The following is a 24,194-nucleotide window of genomic DNA, read 5'->3' as shown; positions in this document are numbered from 1 at the left end:
TCTCCTCTGTCACATGGGGTCACTATGACTCGATATTGACTTGAGGGTACCAAAGAACAACAGCATTTATTCTAGCTTCCCCTCACTCTTGACCAGCACTTCTGCTGATCTCTGCTGCTTGTTAAGTGGTATCACTGAGACCTTCATCTCGAACAGGTTGAGCCTCTGGTTACCTTGCCCTTGCCTTGTCTGGTTACTCTGTAGTCAGCCATATACGTTATCACCAGCCATGGGATCACCATGAGATGCCCTAGACATACTTCTCTCTGCTCCCCTTCTGCAGCAGTCAAGGTTACTTACCCCTACTGGTATGGTAATTCCTTTCTTGGCCTGCCATATAGCTGGCATGAGAAGCCAAAAATAACCAGGTGGCAGCTATAACTTTAGATTTAGTGGAATCCTTAATGTGTTCCCTATAGAAGTGTGCACTCCCTCCCCCTGCAGAAACCAGGACCCTCCACTCCCGTAAAGCCTAGTGTTAAGGGGTGAAAACACAGATTCCCCACATGGATCATCAGGAGAAATAGGACCACTCCTTTTTCTATTCCTTGCCTCCCAGATTCTTAAGTCTCTCGGGGACATATTACAATATAAATGGCTATTAGTTCAGAGTGAATATCAAACCTCGAAGGACAGTGCCTCAATGCTGTAGAGTGTCATCTCCATGCTGTGCATTTCAGAGTCCATTTTAATGCTCTATTAGTCTGACAGCTTCCATATGATACATAGATGTTAGGATCAATGGATCCTAAGGTCATGTGGCCTGAGCAGTAAGGCAGTTGCTATTACATTCTGAACATACTACAGAGAGTTCTCTTGCTCTTGGACTCGCTCACAACAGGTAGTTGGAAGTCAGGCCAGTGTGCGCTGATAAAACTAAGGTTTTTTTTTTTTTTTTACTTTCTATTAAAGTATCTACCATTCATCTGTCAATTTGTTGTACTGTGGTGCCTCGCATGTTGCTGTGATGCTGGAAGCTATTCCACCAGTATTTCAAATGCCAGCAGGGTCACCCATGTTGGACAAATTTCAAGGGAGCTTCCAGACTAAGACAGACTGGGATGAAGGACCTGCAGTTTACTTCTGAAAGAATTGGACAGTGAAAACTTTACGAATAGACATATAGTAATTTATGAATGTATACACTTCATGAATGTCTGATACAGTGCCGGAAGATGAGCCCCTCAGGTCAGAAGACACTCAAAATACTGCTGTGGAAGAGTGGCCTCTTCAAAGTAGAGTCAACCTTAATGATGTGGATGGAGTCACGCTTTCAGGAACTTCATTTGCTGAAGAGGTCACGACTCAAAATAGAACAGCTACAAACATCCATTAATAATCGAAACATGGAATGTATGAAAGATTGAATCTAGGAAATTCGGAAGTTGTCAAAAATGAAATGGAAGGCTCGAAGATCAGAATCCTAGGCATTAGTGAGCTGAAATGCAATGGTATTGGCCATTTTGAATCAGACAATCATATGGAATTTTCAGGAATGAAAAAGTGAAGAGGAATGGCATCACATTCATCATCAAAAAGAACATTTCAAGATCTATCCTGAAGGACAAAAATCAGTGATAGGATAATATCCATATGCTTACAAGGAAGACCAGTTAATACAACTATTATTCAAATTTACCCACCAACCACTAAGGCCAAAGATAAGTAAATTGCAGATTTTTACCAACTTCTGCAGTCTGAAATTGATCAAACATGCAATCAAGACGCGTTGATCATAACTGGTGATTGGAATGAGGAAGCTGGAAACAAAGACCAAGGAACAGTAGTTGGAAAATATGGCCTTGTTGATAGAAACGATGCCAGAGATCACATGATAGAATTTTGCAAGACCAATGACTTATTCATTGCAAATACTTTTTTTCAACAACATAAACAGTGACTGTACACGTGCACCTTGCCAATGGAATATGCAGAAATCAAATAGACTGCATCTATAGAAAGAGACAATGGAAAAGCTCAATATCATCAGTCAGAACAAGGCCGGGTGCTGACTGCAGAGTAGACCATCAATTGCTCATATGCAAGTTCAAGTTGAAGCTGAAGAATTATTAAAACAAGTCCACAGGAGCCAAAGTACGACCTTGAGTATATCCCGCCTGAATTTAGAAACTATCTCAAGAATAGATTTGACTCATTGAACACTAATGACCAAAGACGAGACGAGTTATGGAATGACATCAGGTACATCATACATGAAGAAGGCAAAAAGTCATTAAAAGATAGGAAAGAAAGAAAGGACCAAAATGGATGTCAGGAGAGACTCTGAAACTTGCTCTTGAACACAGTTGCTAAAGCAAATGGAAGGAATGATGAAATAAAAGAGCTGAACAGAAGATTTCAAAGTGTGTCTCGAGAAGACAAAGTATTATAATGATGTGTGAAAAGACCTGGAGTTAGAAAATCAAAAGGGAACAACACACTTGGCATTTCTCAAGCTGAAAGAACTGATAAAAAAATTCAAGCCTTGAGTTGCAATACTGAAGGAATCTCTGGGCAAAATATTGAACGATGCAGGAAGCATCAAAAGAAGATGGAAAGAATACACAAAGTCACCATACCAAAAAGAATTGGCCGATGTTCAACCATTTCAGGAGGTAGCATATGATCAAGACCCAGTGGCACTGAAGGAAGAAATCCAAGCTGCTCTAAAGGCACTGGTGAAAAACAAGGTTCCACAAATTGACAGAATACCAACTGAGATATTTCAACAAATGGATGCAGCACTGGAGGTGCTCACTCATCTATGCCAAGAAATTTGGAAAACAGCTTCCTGGCCAACTGACTAGAAGAGATCCATATTTGTGCACATTCCAAAGAAAGGTAATCCAGCAGAATGTAGAAATTATTGAACGATATCATTAATATCACATGCAAGTAAAATTTTGCTAAAGATCATTCAAAAGCAGTAGCAGCAGTACATCAGCAGGGAACTGCCAGAACCTCAAACCAGATGCAGTAGAGGACGTGCAATGAAGGATATCATTACTGATGTCAGATGGATCTTGGCTGAGAGCAGAGAATACCAGAAAGATGCTTACCTGTGTTTCATTAACTATGCAAAGGCATTAAAGTGTGTGGATCATAACAGATTATGGATAACATTGTGAAGGATGGGAAATTCCAGAACACTTAACTGTGCTCATGAGGGACCTGTACACAGACCAAGAGGCAGTAGTTCAAATAGAACAAGGCAACACTGCATGGTTTAAAATCAGGAAGGGTGTTTATCAGGATTGTATCCTTATTTACTCTATATGCTGAGCAGATAGTCCAAGAAGCTGTACTATATGAAGAAGAAGGTGGCATGAGGATTGGAGAAAGACTGATTAACAAACTACATAATGCAGATAACACAACTTTGCTTTCTGAAAGCAAAGAGGAGTTGAGGCACTTACTGATGAAGATCATCAACTACAGCCTTCAGTATGGATTATACCTCAACATAAAGAAAACAAAAATCATCACAACTGGACCAACAAGTAACATCATAATAAATGAAGAAAAAAATGAAGTTGTCAAGGATTTCATTTTACTTGGATCCACAATCAACGCCCATGGAAGCAGCAGTCAGGAAATCAAATGACATATTGCGTTGGGCAAATCTGTGCAAAAGACCTCTTTTAAAGTGTTAAAAAAGCAAAGATGTCACTATGAGGACCAAGGTGCACCTGACCCAAGCCATGGTATTTTCAATTGCTTCATAAGCATGCGAAAGCTGAACAAAGAATAAGGAAGACCGAAAAAGAATTGATGCCTTTGAATTATGGCGTTGGTGAAGAATATTGAACATACCGTGGACTGCCAGGAGAACAGACAAATCTGTCTTGGAAGAAGTACAGCCAGAATGCTTTTTAGAAGGGAGGGTGGCTAGACTTCTTCTCACGTACTTTGGACATGTTATCAGGATGGATCAGTCCCTGCAGAAGGACATCATGCTTTGTAAAGTAGACGGTCAGCGATAAAGAGAAAGACCCTCGAGGAGATGGATTGACATGGTAGCTACAATGATGGTCTCAAGCATAGAAATGATTGTGAGGATGACTAAGGACCGGGCAGTATTTCTTTCTGTTGTACATAGGGTCGCTATGAGTCGAAACCGACTTGATAGCACCCAACAATATCAGCAACATTAAAGTATCAATAAAAAAATACTTACCAAAACTGCGAAAATTCCAAGTCAACTACTTGATTACATTTCGTAAAATAAACACACTCAAAAAAAGCTAAGATTTTGCACACTGGTCCTATAAAAATAATTCAATAGTTTCATATACCAGTAATGGTTAAACCCCATTATCGTATCACTCCTTACTATATGGATTTAAAGTTTTTTAGGTCAATTCATGCCCCAGAAATATAGCACTTAATAGAGTATAAGCCTAATGTACCAAAAAAATCCATTGCCATTGAGTCAGTTCCAACTCATAGAAACCTTATAACCCAACCCTAAATTCATCCTTTCTTCCAGTACCAGATTTATGAGTTCTATTGAGTTTTTGGAAACCCTGGTGGAGTAGTGGTTAAGAGCTACAGCTGCTAACCAAAAGGTCAGCAGTTCAAATCCACTAGCTGCTCCTTGGAAACTCTATGGGGCAGTTCTACTCTGTCCTACGGGGTTGCTGTGAGTCAGAATCAACTCGATGGCAATGGTTTTTTTTTTTTTTTTTTGGATTGGGTTTTTAAATCTTTGTTCTCTTCTTTGTGTTATAGTGGCATTCGATATGTACATATGTTGTACTTACATATATATATGTATATAAAAAATTCCCTTTCTGTCATTTTTCATGAGGCTAATCTCACTTTCACAGCTCTACCAGCATAGGATGAGGGAACATATGCTTCTCCATATGCCAAATACAGACTCTCAATGCATTTATTACTAGGAGCTTGGTGATTGAGGAATGTTTGTAATATTTTATTCTTCCTCATAGTGAGTCATGCTACTGTACATTTCAATATCTGTGATAAGTTGAAAGAGCCAAGAATTGAGGTATATATCAACAAATAGCTTCCCATCTGGTAAATGAGAGGTTTTATTTATAACCAGGTATTCAGATACAGTGGTATGAGATGACATTCAAATTATTTTGTTTAGTATGTGTCTGAAGAGCTAAGCAAAAACACTAGCCCCCTTCACATTCTCCGCCCTGCAGCCAGATCAGGAAACTTCTCTGCCTTAAACTCTGCTACGGGTCCAAAATCCCCACTTTGGCTATCAGGCCCTCCTTCTTTAGATTCCCTCTCAGAGATCTCCCTCCCTTTCTGTACTCCAGCCAAACTGGATCTTTCAGTTTTTCAAATGTATTCATGAATCAGCACTCAGCTCCAGCATAATTTAAAGATAGGAAATGTTAAAAAAACAAGCTTAATTTAATAAACAATTTACCGCCAACTAGCTGCTTTTAATCTACTGGATAAAAAAACTCCAGGAGAACTCCTAGAGGCTCTGGAGTTAAGACTTGGAATTTAGGATGGAAATAAGGGTGGTCATTGTGAGGATCTGCTTTAGTTTTCAGTACAAAGTGTTCACCTAATAGTTTTTTCCTTTGGTAGCATATTTGTTTTTTTTTGTTTTTCCTTTTTTTTTTTTAATTTTACTTTAGATGAAGGTTTATAGAACAAACTAGTTTCTCATTAAACAGTTACTACATATATTGTTTTATGACATTGGTTAACAACTCCACGACATGTCAACAACCCTCTCCCTTCTCGAACTAGGGTTCCCTTTTACCAGCTTTCCTATTCCCTCCTACCTTCTAGTCCTTGCCTCTAGGCTGGTGTGCTCCTTTAGTCTTGTTTTGTTTTATGGGCCTATCTAATCTTTTGCTGAAGGGTGAAGCTTGGGAGTGACTTCATTACTGAGCTAAACAGGCGTCTGAGGGCCATACTCTGTCAAACTAGTAAGTCTGGTCTTTTTTTATGAGTTAGAATTTTGTTCTACATTTTCCTCCAGCTCTGTCTGGGACACTCTATTGTGATCCCTGTCATAGCAGTCAATGGTGGTATCCAGGCACCATCTAGTTGTACTGGACTCAGTCTGGTAGAGGCCGTGGTAAATGTAGTCTATTAGTCCTTTGGACTATTCTTTCCCTTGTATCTTTAGTTTTCTTCACTCTCCCTTGCTCCTGAAGGGGTGAGACCAGTTTTGTATCTTAGATGGCCACTCACAGGCACTTAAGACACCAGACACTACTCACCAAAGTAGAATGTAGAACATTTTCATTATAAATTATGTTATACTAATTGCGATAGATGTTCTCCAAGACCCTGGTCACCACAGCCCTCAGCCTAGCAATTCGGTCCTTCAGGGAGTTTGGATATGTCTATGGAGCTTCCATGACCTTGCTTTGTACAAGTTGTGCTGGCTTCCCCAGTATTGTGTACTGTCTTACCCTTCACCAAAGTTGGTACCACATTTGGAAAATGATCCAGACCAATCTGGGAATACTTGAAGTAATTCAGAAGTCCTAGCTATGAGTCGGAATTCACTCGACAGCACTGGGGTTACTGGGTAGGATGCCTAAAACTGGCAGACTTGATTCCCCAAGCCTGAGAATTAGGAATGCCCCTCTTCACTGTCTCACCTGGGGCAGGACTTCCCCTAGCTAACATTATCCCACTGACCTGAGTTGGTCCAAAATTCAAGCGCAGGCTGAAGGAATTCTGTGCATCTTGAGCTTATAAGATGTTCCCAACTCCAAGCCAAGAGCAGGTGCTTTGAAACTTCTTCATTTCATGTCATAGAATCCTCTTGCTTTTGCTTACATCAGCCTTTCTGCAAAGGGTTTTGTTTTTTTTTTCCTCCCTAGATTTTGCCTACTTGTTTATGAATAGACCAACCAATCAGCTAAATGTGTTTAGTTCACTGGTGGGAGTGGTGAGGATATAAAACAAACATCCTCACAATGTTTGAATTGAGTGGAGAAAGAAAACCTTAACTGATGAAAGAAAAAAGTGCTAAAATGTACACACTTGCCATAAGTACTTTATTTCAGAGTGAAAGCAACCACTGTAGAGAGAAATTTTAAGTGAAGACTTCACAGAGAAAGTGAGATTTTTGCTGAAAACTGAAGAGTGGGTAGAATTAAGCAAAGGACTATAGGGAGTTTATTACCTGGGTGGCAGCCTAGGGTGGCCCTGCATGGGTACAAAGGCACAGAGGCAGGAAAGATGATGCTATTTGGGCCTATCTCTAATACCTGTGGTTCGTAAAACACTGCCTAGGACAATGGCTCTTAAACTTCAGTATGCATCAGGATGTCCTTGGGAGGGGGGCTTGTTAAAGCACAGATTTCTGTAGCCCACCCCCAGAATTTCTGATTCATTAGGTCTGGGATAAGACTTGAGAATTTGCCTTTTTAACAAGTTCTCAGGTAATGCTGATGCTGCTAGTCCAGGGGCCAAGCTTTGAAAAACACTGGACTATGTTGATGGAGCCTCAGGATGGTGCAAATGGTTAACATGCTTGGCTGCTAACCGAAAGGTTTGAGGTTCAAGTCAACTCAGAAGCACCTCAGGAGAAAGGCCTGGCAATCTACTTCCAGAAAATCAGCCATTGAAAAATCTATGGAGCACAGTTCTACTCTGACACACATGGTGTCGCCATGAATGGGAGTTGACAGGGCAGCAACAGACTATGTTGATAACTGGATGGCTCGCCACTCAATAAATTCCATCTTATAATGATAATGCTGCAAAATGTCTAATCATGTCTCTTAGCAATACCCTTTGCCCTGATTTTTCCACTCTGCAGTGCGTGGTCCCGTCATTCACACCTCTACATTGCTTAATCACACCTTTCCTTCCCAGTGCCACCCCATCCCCACAATCTGCATGGCCACAACAAAATTAAGTTTGATCATCTTCTGCCCCACCCCCTCCCCTTTTTTAAGGCTGATCAACATTCCACATTGTGCCCTTTAACCAATCTAAACTTTGAGATTTTAGATGGAAAAATGAATAATATTACCATTTCTTAATCCCTCTTTTACCTACTTACCTTCTTCCTATTCACTGGTAAATGAAAGTAAGGATATGGGGGACCCGATTTTGATTTCCTGTTCAGTAGTGATAATAATTTCTCAAGTAGAAGCTTATTTACCTTGGAATTAGTTGCTCTGATGATTACCCAAGTAGGTAGCAGTGTGACTGTGAGCAGTGGTTGTGATAATTGCTTGTCGATTTAAGACTTTACATATTAAATAATTAGATTATGGTTGACCTGTGACAAAAGCTTTGAATTCCTTTAGTCTTATCAGCAATCATAGTACACAGCAAATTACAAAGTACTCAAACCCCATCGTACCTTCCTTCTGTGACTAATGAAAGAAGTTAACAGCACATAGTAGGCACTCATTATGTATCTGGTGAATGAACAAATTAATGCATTCAAAATAAATGCATACATGGTTTTGCTTTGCTCCATAAAATAATAACAGACATAGTTCTGTGAAATATAGGCACAGTTATTTTGTATCAGCTTTAAATTTGGCTGGCTACCAAATGTTAATTTGCTTTTAGCTAGTTGAGATTAAATGTAATTCCTTCCCTGAGCAACCCTAAAGTAAGCAAGCATGAAAGCATTTTCAGAGTAATCTGGGAGGAATTGACATTTAAAAGAGTTAGCATTACATCTGTACTTTAAGGCTATTAATTTCCTAGATAAATTAACTTCATTACCTTTATCTTGCCGTTTGAAAGGACTCCATCAGCTGGAGGACTGACAGCCGAGGGTCAATTGAAACTGCTCTTATCCCAGCCGTGCTGTAATTGGAACCTGCTTCTGGAAACCCTACTGCATCATGATGGTCTCTTACTGAGAATCTTGTTGAAGAGCTCAAGTGAGTATTTGTCGTTATAAGAATGTTCTCAAAATACCCAGTCATTGCTCAAGTTGAATACAGTTTTTTTTCCTACTTGACTGTTGGCAGAGGGACGTAAACCATTTGCATGTAGCAGCAGTCACTGGGGTTAGCAGAAGGAAAATATTGAATCGCTTTATCAACCCATTTCAAAGGATATTTTTTCAAGGACTCTGAATGAGGGAAAACAATATTTTTACATGATACTGTTCTATTACAATTACCATTATATAGAAATGCATTGATATACAGGGTCTGAAATGTCTAAGAAAATCATAGCAAAGCAATTATATTTCCAAAGCGGAAGTGTGAATTAGACCTTAAAAAAAGAGATTGTGTTAGAGCACCACTAGAAATTTCAGTAGATCATGAAGAGTGCTTAGGCAATTTAAAAACAAGCAAGCAGCCGTATCCACTGGGGCATGAAGAAGCAATCATGAGAAAATTATGAATGGAAATGGAGAAGTAATAGAAGAACATACTTCTCTTAATTAGACTTTCTTTTTTTTTCTCTAAATGCTATTTTAGAAAGTGGTAAGTAATATTATGCCTTTCTAATAATGTATCCTATCGCTCTCCCCCTTCATCTGCGAAGAGTCTTCTGTTTTCATATTCCTCTAGGCATTTCTCCTTCCCTGTACCACACGTGAAGCGAGATTACTCTTTATTTATTTACTTTTCAGATTAATTTTATCAACCACCAGTTTCACTATGGAGCCCTGGTGGCATAGTGTTTAAGAGCTGACCAAAAGGTCAGCAGTTTGAATCCACCAGCCACTCCTTGGAAACACTATGGGGCAGTTCTATTCTGTCCTGTGGGGTCGCTATGAGTTGGAATTGACTTGATGGTAATGGGTTTAGTTTATTTGTTTTTGTGTGGTTTTAGTTTCACTATAAAAAAAAAAAAATTCACTATAGATTTCCCAAATCAATTTTCGTTTCTCCAGTTCCCATCACCTGCAGGGCTAAATCCTGGTCCTTCAGTGATTCAAACTAGCTTTCTAAACTTTCTTCCCACTATTCCCCCGCAAACACACCTTTTCAGCGATTCTCTCCGAAGCCTCCATCACATGTTTCCTCCACACTGTGGCTCACATATTTCTCTTACTGGAAAGGCCTTCCACAGACAGCTCAGCTGCCCTCAGTCTGCAAGGAAACAGTTGCTGTTCCAGATCTCCAGTGGCTCTAGCTCACACTGATCTCTTCCTCCCCTGAGCTCCACAGTGTCTGTTACCTTGGCTGTTTGTTTGCACTCAGCGTCCTCTGCCTTATGTTGTTTTTATAATTGTTTATGAATGAGGCAAGTGTCACCAGGCCCTTCCAGCCTGTAGATGTAGGACTCAGAGCATTCCCCTGTCCAAATCTTTCCAGTCATTTCTGGAAATTCTTTGGTTTCTTACATGTGCTTATGACCAGTTCTCCACATCGTCCTCTCCCATCCACCTTGATGTTTGCTTTCCAAAAGCCGCTTAAGGAAGGTGACTCACTGTCAGCCCCTTGTGAGAATATTGCTTCTCTCCTGGTGCTCTCAAAACCATAAAACCTTGTGGTGTCAAAGGTCACTACAACTTGCTCAGGCCTGCGAGTGCTGCAGCTGTGCTGTGTTCTAAGCAGAAGTGCTGAGATTGTCCCTCTCCTAAGCCCTGCATTGGACTCTCTTCCCTTAACCCCAAGCAATAATATTTGGGCCTCAGACCTCACAAATTCACCTAAAAAGCAATTCCCTTAGCTTCAGCCTGTAAATTCACTATCCTAAGGGGAAAACTGGCCCTAGGGAAACTATTTCCTCAAATAACCAATATTTATTGTTTACTTATCAGGTGCTCTGCACTTTACATTTATTATCTTCTTTGATTCTTATTATAACAATATAAAGTACGTACTATTTTATCTCATGTTCCAAATAATGACATTAGAGTTTAAGATAAAGTTGCTTTCCAAAGACACACAGCTGATAAATGATGGGTAGATATAGCTTCTGAACCCAGCCTGAGCTTTCTATCCCCTGTCCTTCCTATACAAGTACTCATGCAGCTTAGATCCTGGAGTGTGGTGGTGGTGGGAGTGTTATGTGTTTAATCTCAGGTTGGATCAACCAAGACACCCTGGTGCACATGCCTGTAACTTGTCTTTCCAGATAGGTAGTTAGGGTTGTGTTGTAGCTTTTTATATTCTTCCTCAAGCTAGCACAGCGCTTTTTACATAAAAAGTCTGGTAAATAGTGATTGGCCAGCCAATGATCAAAATAGGAAGCTTCCCTGAAGCTTTAGAGTCTGAGCTTTCACACTAGGTCACTATATGACATAGACAGATCTGACACAGCTGGGAGAGTCAGTTTGATATTATCAGTGAAACTTACAAGCGTGGTCCCAAAAGAGACATGGTCTCTTATTGTATACAGTTGTGTAGACCAGCTTGGAAAATAACAATTGGGATCAAATTTTCCCACTAGGCCAATATAGCCACTAAGTAAAGGAAGAGCAATTGTAGTCATGAACATTTAACCATATTTCTTGCAAATGAAGCCCAGATTTACTTATCAAAAATATCAAGTTCACCTTCTCCTGTGTATAACACGATGTTTTTGAGAGACTGTACCGTTATGAAAGGTAAGGTATTGTATCATCTTCGGTTGTGGTTCCCATGAAGTGCAGAAGTGTATTTATGTAACCTGCTTAAATACCTGTCATTTTTACGAAGGCTGTCAAGTATTTGATCAGGGTTATATACCTGCCCTGGTATGGTCTTGCACTGAATTTTACTAGCTACTTCAATTACCGTAAAGATGAACTGGCAGAATTTATTAATCAATTGATTGACCAACCTATTAAGTGCCTGTAGAATTCTTCTCACTTTAAATCAGAAACAATATACTCATGGAATTTTATTAACTGTACAAAGACGGAAATTACTAGGTACATAATAGATAAATTTGTAATTTTTTGTACAGATTTTCTTTTCTTTGATTAAAAGATTCAGAGTATTTTAAAAAATCATTTGGTAATTTAGAACTTTGATCATATTTTTAGGGAAGCAAATTTTAGAATAAAATACATTGAATTAGGTGTTTTGAGCAACATAAGTATCAACTTCTCATGGGAGAGTTTTTCTTTATAAATAATGTCTTTTTGGTAAAATTTAATTTTGTTAAATTGGCTCTGGAATAAGAATACAAAGATATTGGATACACATTTTTATTTTAAAATAAGGTTTCCTTCAATTAATAAGCAAGTATTGAATTCTGCTAAATAGAGAGCTTTTCTTGGTAAATAACCATAGGCTTACGGAGTTTATCTCATAGTGAGAGTGATGTCTGTAGCTTTTGGCTTTGCTCTGTGAAAATGAGTCATCAGAATTTCTATTTACTGTAAAAGAATCAGCAAAACATAGGTGGAAATGCCTACCTTGCATTCTGAGATGCAGCTTCTCTGAGGGTCAGAAAATAGCAAAATTACTGTATTTTTATGCAAATAACACATGCCTTCTGCATTTTTTTGCTGGCCTCACCTTCCCTTCCCCCCCCCAGAGATATTGTCCTAAGCCCACTATGCTAATCTTTTTAACAAATATGGGGAAGAGGATTGACATGGTGTCAGGGGGTGTGTGGGGTGTAGCTGGCAACAAACACAGAAGTCACGTGTTACATAAAAATATGGTAAAGAAATAAATGAACAGTAAAATTTTAATTTATAATATAAGCTTCATAGGCTGCAAGCTTCCAGGAAGTGGAATCATGTTTTTGCCATGTATAAAAATGTATTGCATTTTGAAGGAACAATTACATTGCTAAAATTTGATAAAAATAAACTGATTTCACGTGGTTGGTAGTTTACAACATTCTTTCGTACAGTTCAGTTGGCATGTTTGTTGGTTTTATTTAAAGTTAGGCCATCTTAAACCTGAAGGGGGGAAAAAGTGTTTATGGAGGATTTAAAAATTGTAAGGCACTGTTTTGGGTTATTTACTTTAAAAATCAGGACAACCGTTTTGTGGTAATTACTTCACTGAGGCCACATGGCCTTACCAGTTGGTTTCTTACCTGTGTCATCAAAGGAACAAATATTTGGCAACTTCCCAGTTATTAGTGAGTGACCTTCTTCTGAAAGGGACATTTGAATGAAGTATAACATTTTTTACTTTGCCCATTGTCCCAAGAATGACTCTTAGTGAAATTTCTTGGCTTCTGGCAAAATCAGTTGTAAAATAACAACCACCACCACCACTACCTAGCAAACACACAGTATTTACCATTGTCTAAGTGTTTGAAACATTTTCACCCATTAAATCCTCTTAACTCTGTGTTATCTCCACTCCACAGATGAGAAAACTGAGACACAGAAAAATTAAGTAACTTGTCTAAGGTCACACACCAAAAGTAGCAAAGCAGGATTTGCTCCCAGGTGGCTGGCTTCCGGAGACTATGCTTTCACCCACCACACCACACAGTGTCTGGGCAAAACCATGGAACATGAACCAAATTGCAGTATTGTTGTGAAATTCCTGGGAGCCATCATTAACCTCAATAGTGGCTAATTTTAACAGGACATTTCATAACAAAGTGCCTAAAGACAGTCAAGAAACAGATCTAAAATAAAATTCTAGCTAAAGGAGTGCTACCACTACCAAGCAATGGTTCACTTAAAATGAATGAATGAATTCAAATTCTCTTATAGTTAATATTTTCCTGATCTTTGGGGGCAATGTGAGGCATATTATGGCTGATGCTTGTTGTTTTCTTGTGATGAGTGTGCATGTGCATGTGTGTTATTTTGTTTTATAAATGTGACCAAAGTGCCGTTTTGTGACTGTCTTGAAGAGGCAACCTAAGGTAAAAATATACTCCCACTTGGTATCTTTAGCACCGAACACTGGTGTCATGGGCTGCTCTTGCTAGTGACGACATCCGCACTACAGGATTCAGATTTATTCAATCTTTTTTTCTTCTCTGGATTTGTGCTGTTCTTGGTAAGAAGAGTAGAACCATATTGGTTTGTTTTTACCCTAGTCCTTTCCAACTAATGATCGTGTCTTAGAATGATGGGGGACTACCCTAGAGGTATCAGTGGGCTCCATAGTTATTACAATGCCAGAAACTATCACCTTCTAAGATATTCTGAGTCTCCATGAGGGTGGGTGGTGGTGGTGGTAAGGGATTATTATGTACAGTAAGGCTTCTTGACTTTAAAGTATACAACCAAACCACCTGGGGATCTTGTTAAAACTGCAGATTCCCACCCAATGGGTCTGAAGTGAGCCTGAGTTTCTGCATTTCTAACAAGGTTCCAGATGCTGCTGCTGGTCCTTGGACCACTTTTTTAGTAGAAAGGAAATAGAAAACGTGTTTGTTACTGTAGAAAGCAAAATAATTTGAGTCTGAGGCTTGTCCTTGTAACATAGGCTTCAAGTGAGACTTAATTTACTTAAGAATATTTATAAGCCATTTTATCAGGAAGGTCACAGCATGAATGATTCAGTGTAAAAGCATGATATTATTAAAATATAGATCTGATTAAGTCATTCCCCTGCTAAAAACCATTAGTGACTGACCACTGCTTAGAGGGTAAGCACATTAACCCTTGAGACATCAGCAATGCCTTGCATGCTCTGGCTATGGCCAACTCATCTAGCTCATCTTGTCCTGCTCTCCCTCAGATTAGCATGCTTCAACACAGGGTCATGCATACTGTAGTCTAGGTTGTGCCTCATAAATTTACATACTTTAACAGCAATGTTCCTGCAGAAGTGTTTTGAGGAAAGAGACAGCTGTTCCAACACCAGTGACCTTTCAATTAATTCTCTCTTATGCCAAATGCCTTCTGTTACAGATCGAACTGTATCCCACAAAATATGTTTTAAATCCTAACCTCTATGCCTGTGGTTATAATCCCATTTGGATGGGTTGTCTTTGTTATGTTAACGAGCAGGATTAGTGTAGGGCATATCTTCAGTCAATCTCTTTTGAGATAGAAAAGAGATTAAACAAGTGAGCAGAAACAGAGATGCGTGAAGAGAGATGCCAAGCCACACGAAGATCGCCCAGGAGAAGAAGCTCAAAGAGACCAGGACATTCATTCCTCCAGAGCCAACAGAGAAAGAAAGCCCTCCCCTAAAGCTGGAACCCTGAATTTGGACTGCTAATCTCCGAAGCTGTGAGAAAATAAATTTCTATTAGTTAAAGCCACCGATTTGTGGTATCTCTGATATAGCAGTGCTGGATAAGTAAGATACCTTCCTAATGTATTTTTTTCCATTCTGTTTGCCTGGTAACTTAGTCATCTTTCGGGGTAACTAGTTCTTTCTGGGAAGTCTTCTCTGATCCTCCTAGTGGTCCTTCCTTTTATACCACTTGTCACAATGTTAAGCACCTTCTTCATTGACATAATTATGTACTGAATGTTTGTCTGGCCACTGTGAGTTCCAGGAGGGCAAGAATAGCATTTGGTTTGCTCACCATTGTATCTCCAGCAACTGGCCTTGTTCTGGGCACTTCAGATGTATACTGAGCTCCTAGGACTTGAGGGCATTCTCAAAAAGTGTTTAATGGATGGATGGATGGATGGACGGGCAGACGGACAGACAGACGGATGGAAGAAGGCCAATTAAATTTCCATGACAATGACTCTTCTGTTTCACTCATTAGCTTTATGACCTCTCTAAGCTTCAGTATCCTCATTTCCAAATGGGGTAGTGATATTGACTCTTTTGTTTATTTTGAGGTTTAAAAGAAGAAATGAACATAAAACACCTAGGGCATTGTTGTTAGGTCCTGTCAAATCAGTTCTGACTCATAGCCACGCTATGTGCAATAGAATGGAACATTACCTGTTCCCGCACCATCCTCACAATCATTGCTATACTTGGGCCCATTGTTGCAGCCACTGTTATCAATCCATCTCGAGGGTCTTCCTCTTTTTCGTGGACCCTCTACTTTACCAAGCATGATGTCTTTTTCCAGAGACTAGTCCCTCCTGATAATATAGCCAAAGTACATGAGACAAAGTCTCACCAGCCTCGCTTCCTAGGAGCATTTTGGCTGCACTTCTTCCAGGACAGGTAGGTACTTAATTTATATGAGATTTTTTGTTTTTTTCATATTGAATGTTTAGAAAAATATGCCTATGCATTTTTCTTCCCTGATACTCCTGTGCCCTCTATGCAATGGCCTCTGTCTCTGCTTCTCAGTAGCTCTCCCCTCCATTTAAACATAGATTTAACATAAAGGAATTGTTTCCCAGGAGATGGTGTTTCCACTTTGACACCTGTGTGCCTGCAAATGTGTTGACCTAGCAGCCTTTATGCATGTGAAGATGAGAACTGGGCCAAACAAATACTCTTAAGCTCTCTATTATAATAATCCTTGAGAATTTTTACATATAGATTTGGAGATTGGCCGTATGAATTTTGCTATGCTGCGTCACGTACGCAGAATCAAATCTTTTCCAGCTTGATAATGGCAGAAATGTTTTATATTCTATTTCTTCATGACACATAGAAAATGTCTAATATGACTATAGGAACATGTGTCTTCTTTCATAGTTAATATGCTTCAAGAATTAACATATAAAATGGGCATTATATTACAAGTGATGCTATTACCTTGAATTTACATAGATAGCATCTTTTTTCTAAGCAACTCAAAGTGATTTAACATATTTTCTCATTTATAACCCTTGGACTATTAGGACCATTTTGCAAATGAGGAAACTTACACACAGAAAATTGGGTGAATTGCCCACTTGAAGTGTAAAGTGGTACTTGTTAGAAGAAAGAAGAGCCATTATTTTCTGAAAGTATATTGTTTTTAAATGAATTCTAAGATGAAAATATGAGACTTTGTGGAGAAGATCCTTCATAGAAATAAATGTTTTTCTGAATTAGTGTCTGAAAATATTCAGCTTCTTTATTTTATAAATAAGCTATCCAGTCAATTAACATTTAATAGACATCTACTATGTGCCAGGTACTTTTCTAGGCTGGAGATACAATGGTGAACATAACAAGTTGCCTTCATAAAGCTTATATTCTAGGGAATTTATTGCTCAGTAAAGTGGGGGAAGACAGACGTTATAGAAGTAAAACCAAACCAAAACTAAACGTGTTGCCTCAAGTCAATTCCGACTCACAGCAACCTTATAGGACAGAGTAGACTGCCCCATAGACTTTCCAAGGAGCTGCTGGTGGATTCAAACTGCTGACCTTTTTTTGTCAGTAGCCAAGCTCTTAACCACTGTGCCACCAGGGCTATATAAAAATTAGATAAGTTCAGCTACTAATAAATACTCTAAAATGTTTTTATAAAACAGTGTGACTGATAGCAATCGAACAATTGGGTGATAAGGAATGACTGCTCTGAAGAGCTGAAACCTGTTTTTACTTACAAGTTATTTCAGAGTAGATCGAAGACGCCTGTTATGGATTGAATTGTGTCCCCCAAAAATATGTGTTGTAAGTCCTAAATCTCCATACCTGTGGATGTAATCCCATTTGGGAATAGGGCTTTCTTTCCTAGGTTAATGAGACTATATCAGTGTAGGGTGTGTCTTGAACCAATCATCCCTGAGATATAAAATGATCAGATCAAGCAGAGCGATGTAAACGCAAATGGAGCGGAAGGTACATGCCACATGAAGATCGCCAAGGAACTGAGGAACAGAATCTGAAAAGAGACAAGGACCTTCCCTGGAGTGGACAGAGAAAGAAAGCCTTTCCCTAGAGCTAGTGCCCTGAATTTGTACTTCTAGCCTCCTAACTATGAGAAAATAAATCTGTTCTTTAAAGCCATCTATTTGTGGTGTTTCTATTATAGCAGCACTTAGAAACTAAGATAATGCCCTTATGTAGTATTAGATATTTGGACCATATGTACACTTTCTTCCAATATTCTAGAATAAGAACCAGCAAAATTTGTCTACACAGGGGCAGATAGGAAATATTTTAGGCTTTCTAGGCCGTACTGGCCTTTATTGAAACTACTCAACTCTGCCACTGTAGCACGCAGACAGCTACAGAAAATACATAGATGAATGAGTGTGGCTTTGTTTTGATTATTGAAATTTGAATTCCCATATAATTTTCATGTGTCGCTAACCGTATTCTACTTCTGATTTTTTCAACAATTTTAATATGTAAAAACCATTCTTAGCTGTGGGCCATATAAAAGCAGGTGGTGGGCTGAAATTGTCCTATAGGCTATACTTTGCTGACCCTTGTTCCAGAATATTGGTGCAGCACCTAGGCTCCCATAGTCCCTTTATCACTTGTCTGCATTGTGGTTACTAGGAAAGGAGACCTGCAGATAGCTCTAATATGGTACTTTTAATTTCTCTTCCAAGGTCTGAATAGACATTCCACTGGACAGATAGACTTGGCATCTGCGTACAGAAGGAATTTCCCTTTGATATAGCTTTAATGAGCTTGGCTGCTAACCAAAAGGTCAGCAGTTCAAATCCACTAGCCACTCCTTGGAAACCCTATAGGGCAGGTCTACTCTGTCCTATATGGTCACTATGAGTTGGAATTGACTCAATGACAACGGGTTCTTTTTTCAATGCAATTCCACATTATGTGAATATCAAGGGAATTTGTGTTTATCGGGAAGCACACCTGGAACTCAAAAGATATATCTTACTCCCTAGAGCTGCCAACTGCAGAATAGTCTGTCTATGCTTTGTGGTCATCGTACTTTATGTGCAGTACCATGCTCTTTTCTTGGCATGACCTTTCTAAACGTATATTGCCCACTTAGGAGTCAAAACACAGAAGAGCAACCAAGATGTTAATACAGAAACCATAACAAGCTTTGCTTAAAGAAATTGAGTATGTCTAACATGGAAAGGAAAAAAGAAAGGAGGCTGGATTTTAAAACAAAGAACATTGTCATTGAGTTGATTCTGACTCATAGTAACCTTATACGCTAGGTGGCTATCTTCAAATTTTTTAAGTCTTCTTCTTAAAAAAAAAAAAGTTGTCCAATTCTGCAGATGGAGATTCTTGGGAAGAAGTAACAAGGAGATGGATTTTGGCTGTCAGTTGTGTGTCAGTCCGAAAACCTGAATTCTAATCCTTAATGATAACTGAAAGGAGCTCTAGTGGCTCAAGGGCTAAACACTTGGCTGCTAACCAAAATGTTGGCCGATTGAATCCACTGACTGGCTCTAAGGGAGAAAGACCTGGCGATCTGCTCCCATAAATATTGTTGTTGTTGTATGCTGTGGAGTCTATTCCTACTCATAGTGACCCCAAAGGACAGAGTAGAACTGCCCGTAGAGTTTCTTAGGCTGTAATCTTTACAGAAGCAGATCACTAGGTCTTTTCTCCTGAGGAGCTGCTGGTGAGTTCTAACCACTGACCTTTCAGTTAGCAGCCAAGTACTAGAAAACTCTATGGCACAGTTCTTCTTTGTCACATGGGGTCACTACGAGTAGAAAGTCGACTTGAAGGCGCCTAACAACAACATCAACAAATGATAATTGAAGATAACATTAAGAAGAACTCTGTGCTTTTCTTTATCCACTATAGAGACTAGCCTAAATTTCTATAGCCCTTTATGATAACAGTGTTCCGTATTGTTTTAAGTGCAAAACTGCCTGGTAAGTTGAGCAGTTTAGCGGAGAGGCTAGCTTCCTTGAGAGGTAGTAGGTATCCTACCACTGAAAGTGTTCGAAAAGAAGTTAGATCACCATTGTCTCAGATGCTAGAGGACTTTTTATGCATTCACTCAGCATTTATTGCACAAATATTGATTTATTTATTGACCAAATATTTATTGACTCCCCTGCAATGTATCTGCCAGCCATCTATTCTCATTATGTTTCTTTATCAGATTGTTAGAACTTGGTCTAATTCTGTGGCTTTAGAAGTCAACGTTTTAAAAGTCCTGTTATTACTGGGCTCTGTTATTCTTGCTAGTGCCTACTACTAGATCAAATCCTTCTTTGCTTCCCAAACAATTCAGTTGTGTTAAAATTAAATCCAACTTTGGTGACCTGATTAGTAGGCATTTCTTTTCCAGTTGGCAATCTCCTTATGCAGAATAGCCATTTGTGTTTCTACCTCGCTTCCTTTTCCTTGGGACTGCTTGTAAACCTAGAAGGCTTAAGATTAATTTAAAGGTCTATTTGCAAACATTAGAGCCATAATTCCTAAATTTGGTTTAATAGAATATTAGTCCTGCTGGATGCAATGATAGAAAAGAGTTTCAAGGTCAAAAAAGTTTAGAAACCCTATATACTAAACTCCCTTCTTAGAAAGTCACAGGATTCATGAATAATTAAAGGCTTTGAGAAATCTTGCAGAAAACAACCATGTTTAACATTCTTAAAGACAACATTTTCAAAACATGTGTGTTACCTATTAACATCCCACAAAACACACTTTGGAAATCCTGCATTGTAAAAAGCTACCTCTCTGTGGAAGAACCTTGGTAGAATAGGTTCATACCAGCCAAAATGGTGTTTCTAAGAGGTTTGTCCTATCTACATCTATAAATATGTAGATACTACAAAATAATTTTTAAACACACTGAATTACTTGTGTATGCTATGTACAGTTTATCAGTTTTCAAGAAATTAGAACTAATTGTCTAGTTATAGATCTCTGCTCTCTTCAGTGTAACTATTTTCTTGATGGATTGTAAAGTACTTTTGTCTTTATTCACTAAATGTCAGCCTCTTTAAGATTCACTTTCTTCATTTGTTTAAAAAAAATGGAGATAATAATCCCCTCACAAAGTTTTTGTGAGGATCAGGATAAATGAGAAAGTTTATGCAAAACACTCAGCATAATGCTTAGGCCATTGTAGATATTCAAGGAACATCTGTTGCCATCTCACCATAACCATAGCCCTACTAGGGACTATGGGTATTCAAAAGAAGTAGAAATCTTATGTTTAATGTCTATTTGGGTACTGAGGAAAACATGAGATAAGATACAAATAAAACAAAATAAAATCCCCAAACCCGTTGCTGTCGATTCCGACTCATAGTAAACCTGTAGGACAGAGTAGAATTGCTCCATAGGGCTTCCAAGGAGCAGCTGGTGGATTTGAACTGCCGATCTTTTTTATTCACAGCCATAGCATGCTGTGGCTCTTAACCACTGTGCTTTAATTTGTATACAAGAATTTTTTTTTTTTTTACATGAAGCAAGAAAACAATTCCTAAGAAAAAAACTTGGGAAAAAGATTCACTGGAAAAAGTAATTCGTTTTGTCTTCATATTTTTAAGTTCCATTTCATGAGATTTCTTTTTTTTTTTAATTTAAAAATTTGCCGAGATAAGCATGGTTGGAAGAAAAAAAAATGTAATATAATAATTATTGAAAACTTATAAATAAGTGTCAGGCCTTTATATCTATTGTTAGCCTTTTATACAATCAACTGCAAGATTACAACAACAATCTTCAAATCAAGTTTCAGTTTTTTTTTCTTGCTATTTATCATGGTGAGATAGGTTGTGATGTTTAAATTTAGTGCTTCCTTAAAACAATATTCATGCGTTATATCACCCCACTTTCCTAGGTATTAATTTATGAGCCTGATGCTTTAAGTCTCGAGTGCCTGTTTTATATGCTGCATTTTCTATTCTTGCACCTTCTATCCAGTATCTATGTCTAAAGTGAGACTTTCAGCCTCTTCCTTTTGGCTACCGATGGTCCTAGTACGCGGTTAAATTCAGCACTCCTGAGCACATGGCTCAATCTTCCACAACATTGCTGCCAAATCCATTTTAGTGACTCAGCAGGAGCTTGTCATTAATGACATCTTGTATAAAGTAAAAATTAGGTAAGCAGTCATGGAAAGAAAAGTGGTAGCATAACACGAATTTGTAAATCTTTGGTAGCAATAAACAGTTTCCTGGTGAGTTAGCGGTTGAGTTCCTTACCTTGACACTGCCCTTCCTTTGAATAGTGCCTTATATTTAAGGCACTGATACTTAAGGTGATCAACTAATGTTTCATCCAAACAGGAACACTTTTGAGAGAGAAAGAGGGTGCTATTAATAATTATGCCAGGACAACAGACATAAACCAGAACTATCCTGAGCAAACCAGGATGTATGGTCACTCCACTTACCCTTACATTGCTATAATAGTTACTTACATGTCTGTCATCCCTTTCCTGTCCAAATACACAGGCAGTGAATACTTGGAAGACATAGGACTCAGCATCTAGTAAAATAACTGGCATATAGTAATCAATCAATTGGTTAAAAGATGGGAATTTTATTGAAAGAGAACTTTCTAGACTGGTGAAATGGCAAAGACAAAGAAAAGGAGATGGGAAGGAACAGCAATTAAACCAATCTGGGTGGAACAAATGTTGGGGGTATTGGAATATGATTTGGGAAAAGATTGTGGAAACTTTTGATTGTTAGATAAAGGAATTTAAAATAATGTTGGAGAACAGGGGAAGATTTATATTCAATAGCTGACATGAAGGATAACCGATAGTTTTATGTAAGATGAGGTGGAGTAAGGAAAAGACCCAGAGAACTGCAGAAAATATTTGGGGGTGGGGTCAGGGGAGATGAATACCTAGACTAGGAATTTTTGCCGTCTAACATTTTGTGCTGGACAAAAAAGTCAAACCCCTTAATACTGCAAGTGACAGATACCACAGAACAGCCTGACTTAATCAAGAAGGGAAAAGTATCAGCTCAGCTTACATAAATTTACAGGCTTTGCTGGATCTGGGTTCTCAAGCAGTGTCATGTCATAACGAATCTTCTTCTCTCCATCTCTTGGTTCTCCCTTTTACTATATTGGATTCAGTCTCAGTCAAGTTCTCTGCAAGTGGTATCAAAATGGCTAGCATCAATTCTTTTTTGGTCTTCCTTATTCATTGTTCAGCTTTCACATGCATATGATTCAACTGAACATACCATCGCTTGGGTTAGGCACACCTTAGTCTTCAAGGTGACATCTTTGCCTTACAACACTTTAAAGAGATCTTTTGCAGCAGACTTGTCCGATGCAATGCGTCATTTGATTTCCTGACTGCTGCTTCTGTGGGTGTTGATCATGGATCCAAGTAAAATGAAATCCTTGACAACTTCAGTCTTTTCTCTGTTTATCATGATGTTGCTTATTGGTCCACTTGTGAGGATTTTTGTTTTCTTTATGTTGAGGTGTAATACATACTGAAGGCTGTGGTCTTTGATCTTCATCAGTAAGTGCTTCAAGTCCTCTTCACTTTCACCAAGCAAGGTTGTTAATGAGTCTTCCTCCAATCCTGATGCCCTGTTCTTCTTCATATAGTCCAGCTTCTCAAATTATTCGCTCAGCATACAGATTGAATAGGTATGGTGGAAGGATACAACCCTGACACACACCTTTCCTGACTTTAAACCACGCAGTATCTCCTTGTTCTGTCTGAACAACTGCCTCTTCATCTATGTACAGATTCCTCATGAGCACAATTAAGTGTTCTGAAATTCCCATTCTTCACAATGTTATCCACAATCTGTTATGATCCAGACAGTCGAATACCTTTGCATAGTCAATAAAACACAGGTAAACATCTTTCTGTTGTTGTTTGCTTTTAGCCAGAATCCGTGTGACATCACCAATGATATCCCTTGTTCCGTGTCCTCTTCTGAATCCAACCTGCATTTCTGGCAGTTCCCTGTTGATGCACTACTGCAGCTGCTTTTGAATGATCTTCAGCAAAATTTTACTTGCATGTGATATTAATGATATTGTTTGATAATCTCCACATTCAGTTGGGTCACCTTTCCTGGGTACAGCCATAAATATGGATCTCTTCCAGTTGGTTGCGCAGGTAGCTGTCTCCCAAATTTCTTGGCATAGACAAGTGAGCACTTCCAGCACTGCATCCATTTGTTGAAACATCTCAATTGGTATTCTGTCAATTCCTGGAGCCTTGTTTTTTGTCAAAGCCCTCAGTGCAGCTTGGACTTCTTCCTTCAGTACCATCGGTTCCTGATCACATGCTACCTCTTGAAATGGTTGAACATTGACCAATTCTTCTTGGTATAATGGCTCTGTGTATTCCTTCCATCTTCTTTTAATGCTTCCTGCATTGTTTAATATTTTCTCCATAGAAAATAAAGAAGAAATGATGAAGTAAAAGTACTGAATAGAAGATTTCAAAGGGCAGCTCATGAAGACAAAGTGTTATAATGACACGTGCAAAGAGCTAGAGATAGAAAACCAAAAGGGAAGAACACACTTGGCATTGCTCAAGCTAAAAGAACTAAAGAAAAAATTCAAGCCTAGAGTTGCAATAGTGCAGGGTTCTACAGGGAAAATATTAAATGACATGGGAAGCATCAATAGAAGATGGAATAGCAA

At 38.7% G+C, this 24,194-nt stretch overlaps 1 protein-coding gene across 5 annotated transcripts in view; it reads left to right on the top strand.

Moving 5' to 3' along the window:
* KIAA0825 (KIAA0825 ortholog) overlaps positions 1–24,194 on the top strand; it is a 445,920-nt gene that overhangs the window by 149,262 nt on the left and 272,464 nt on the right. For all 5 annotated transcript variants that reach the window (XM_049867904.1, XM_049867915.1, XM_049867914.1 and 2 more), the window contains exon 14: positions 8,722–8,861. In XM_049867904.1, coding sequence (XP_049723861.1) covers positions 8,722–8,861 — 140 coding nt within the window. The remainder of the gene's footprint in view (positions 1–8,721; positions 8,862–24,194) is intronic.

Source organism: Elephas maximus, chromosome 2, assembly GCF_024166365.1.
Source record: "Elephas maximus indicus isolate mEleMax1 chromosome 2, mEleMax1 primary haplotype, whole genome shotgun sequence".
Lineage (NCBI taxonomy): Eukaryota > Metazoa > Chordata > Mammalia > Proboscidea > Elephantidae > Elephas > Elephas maximus.
This window is presented reverse-complemented; position numbering and strand designations above follow the sequence as displayed.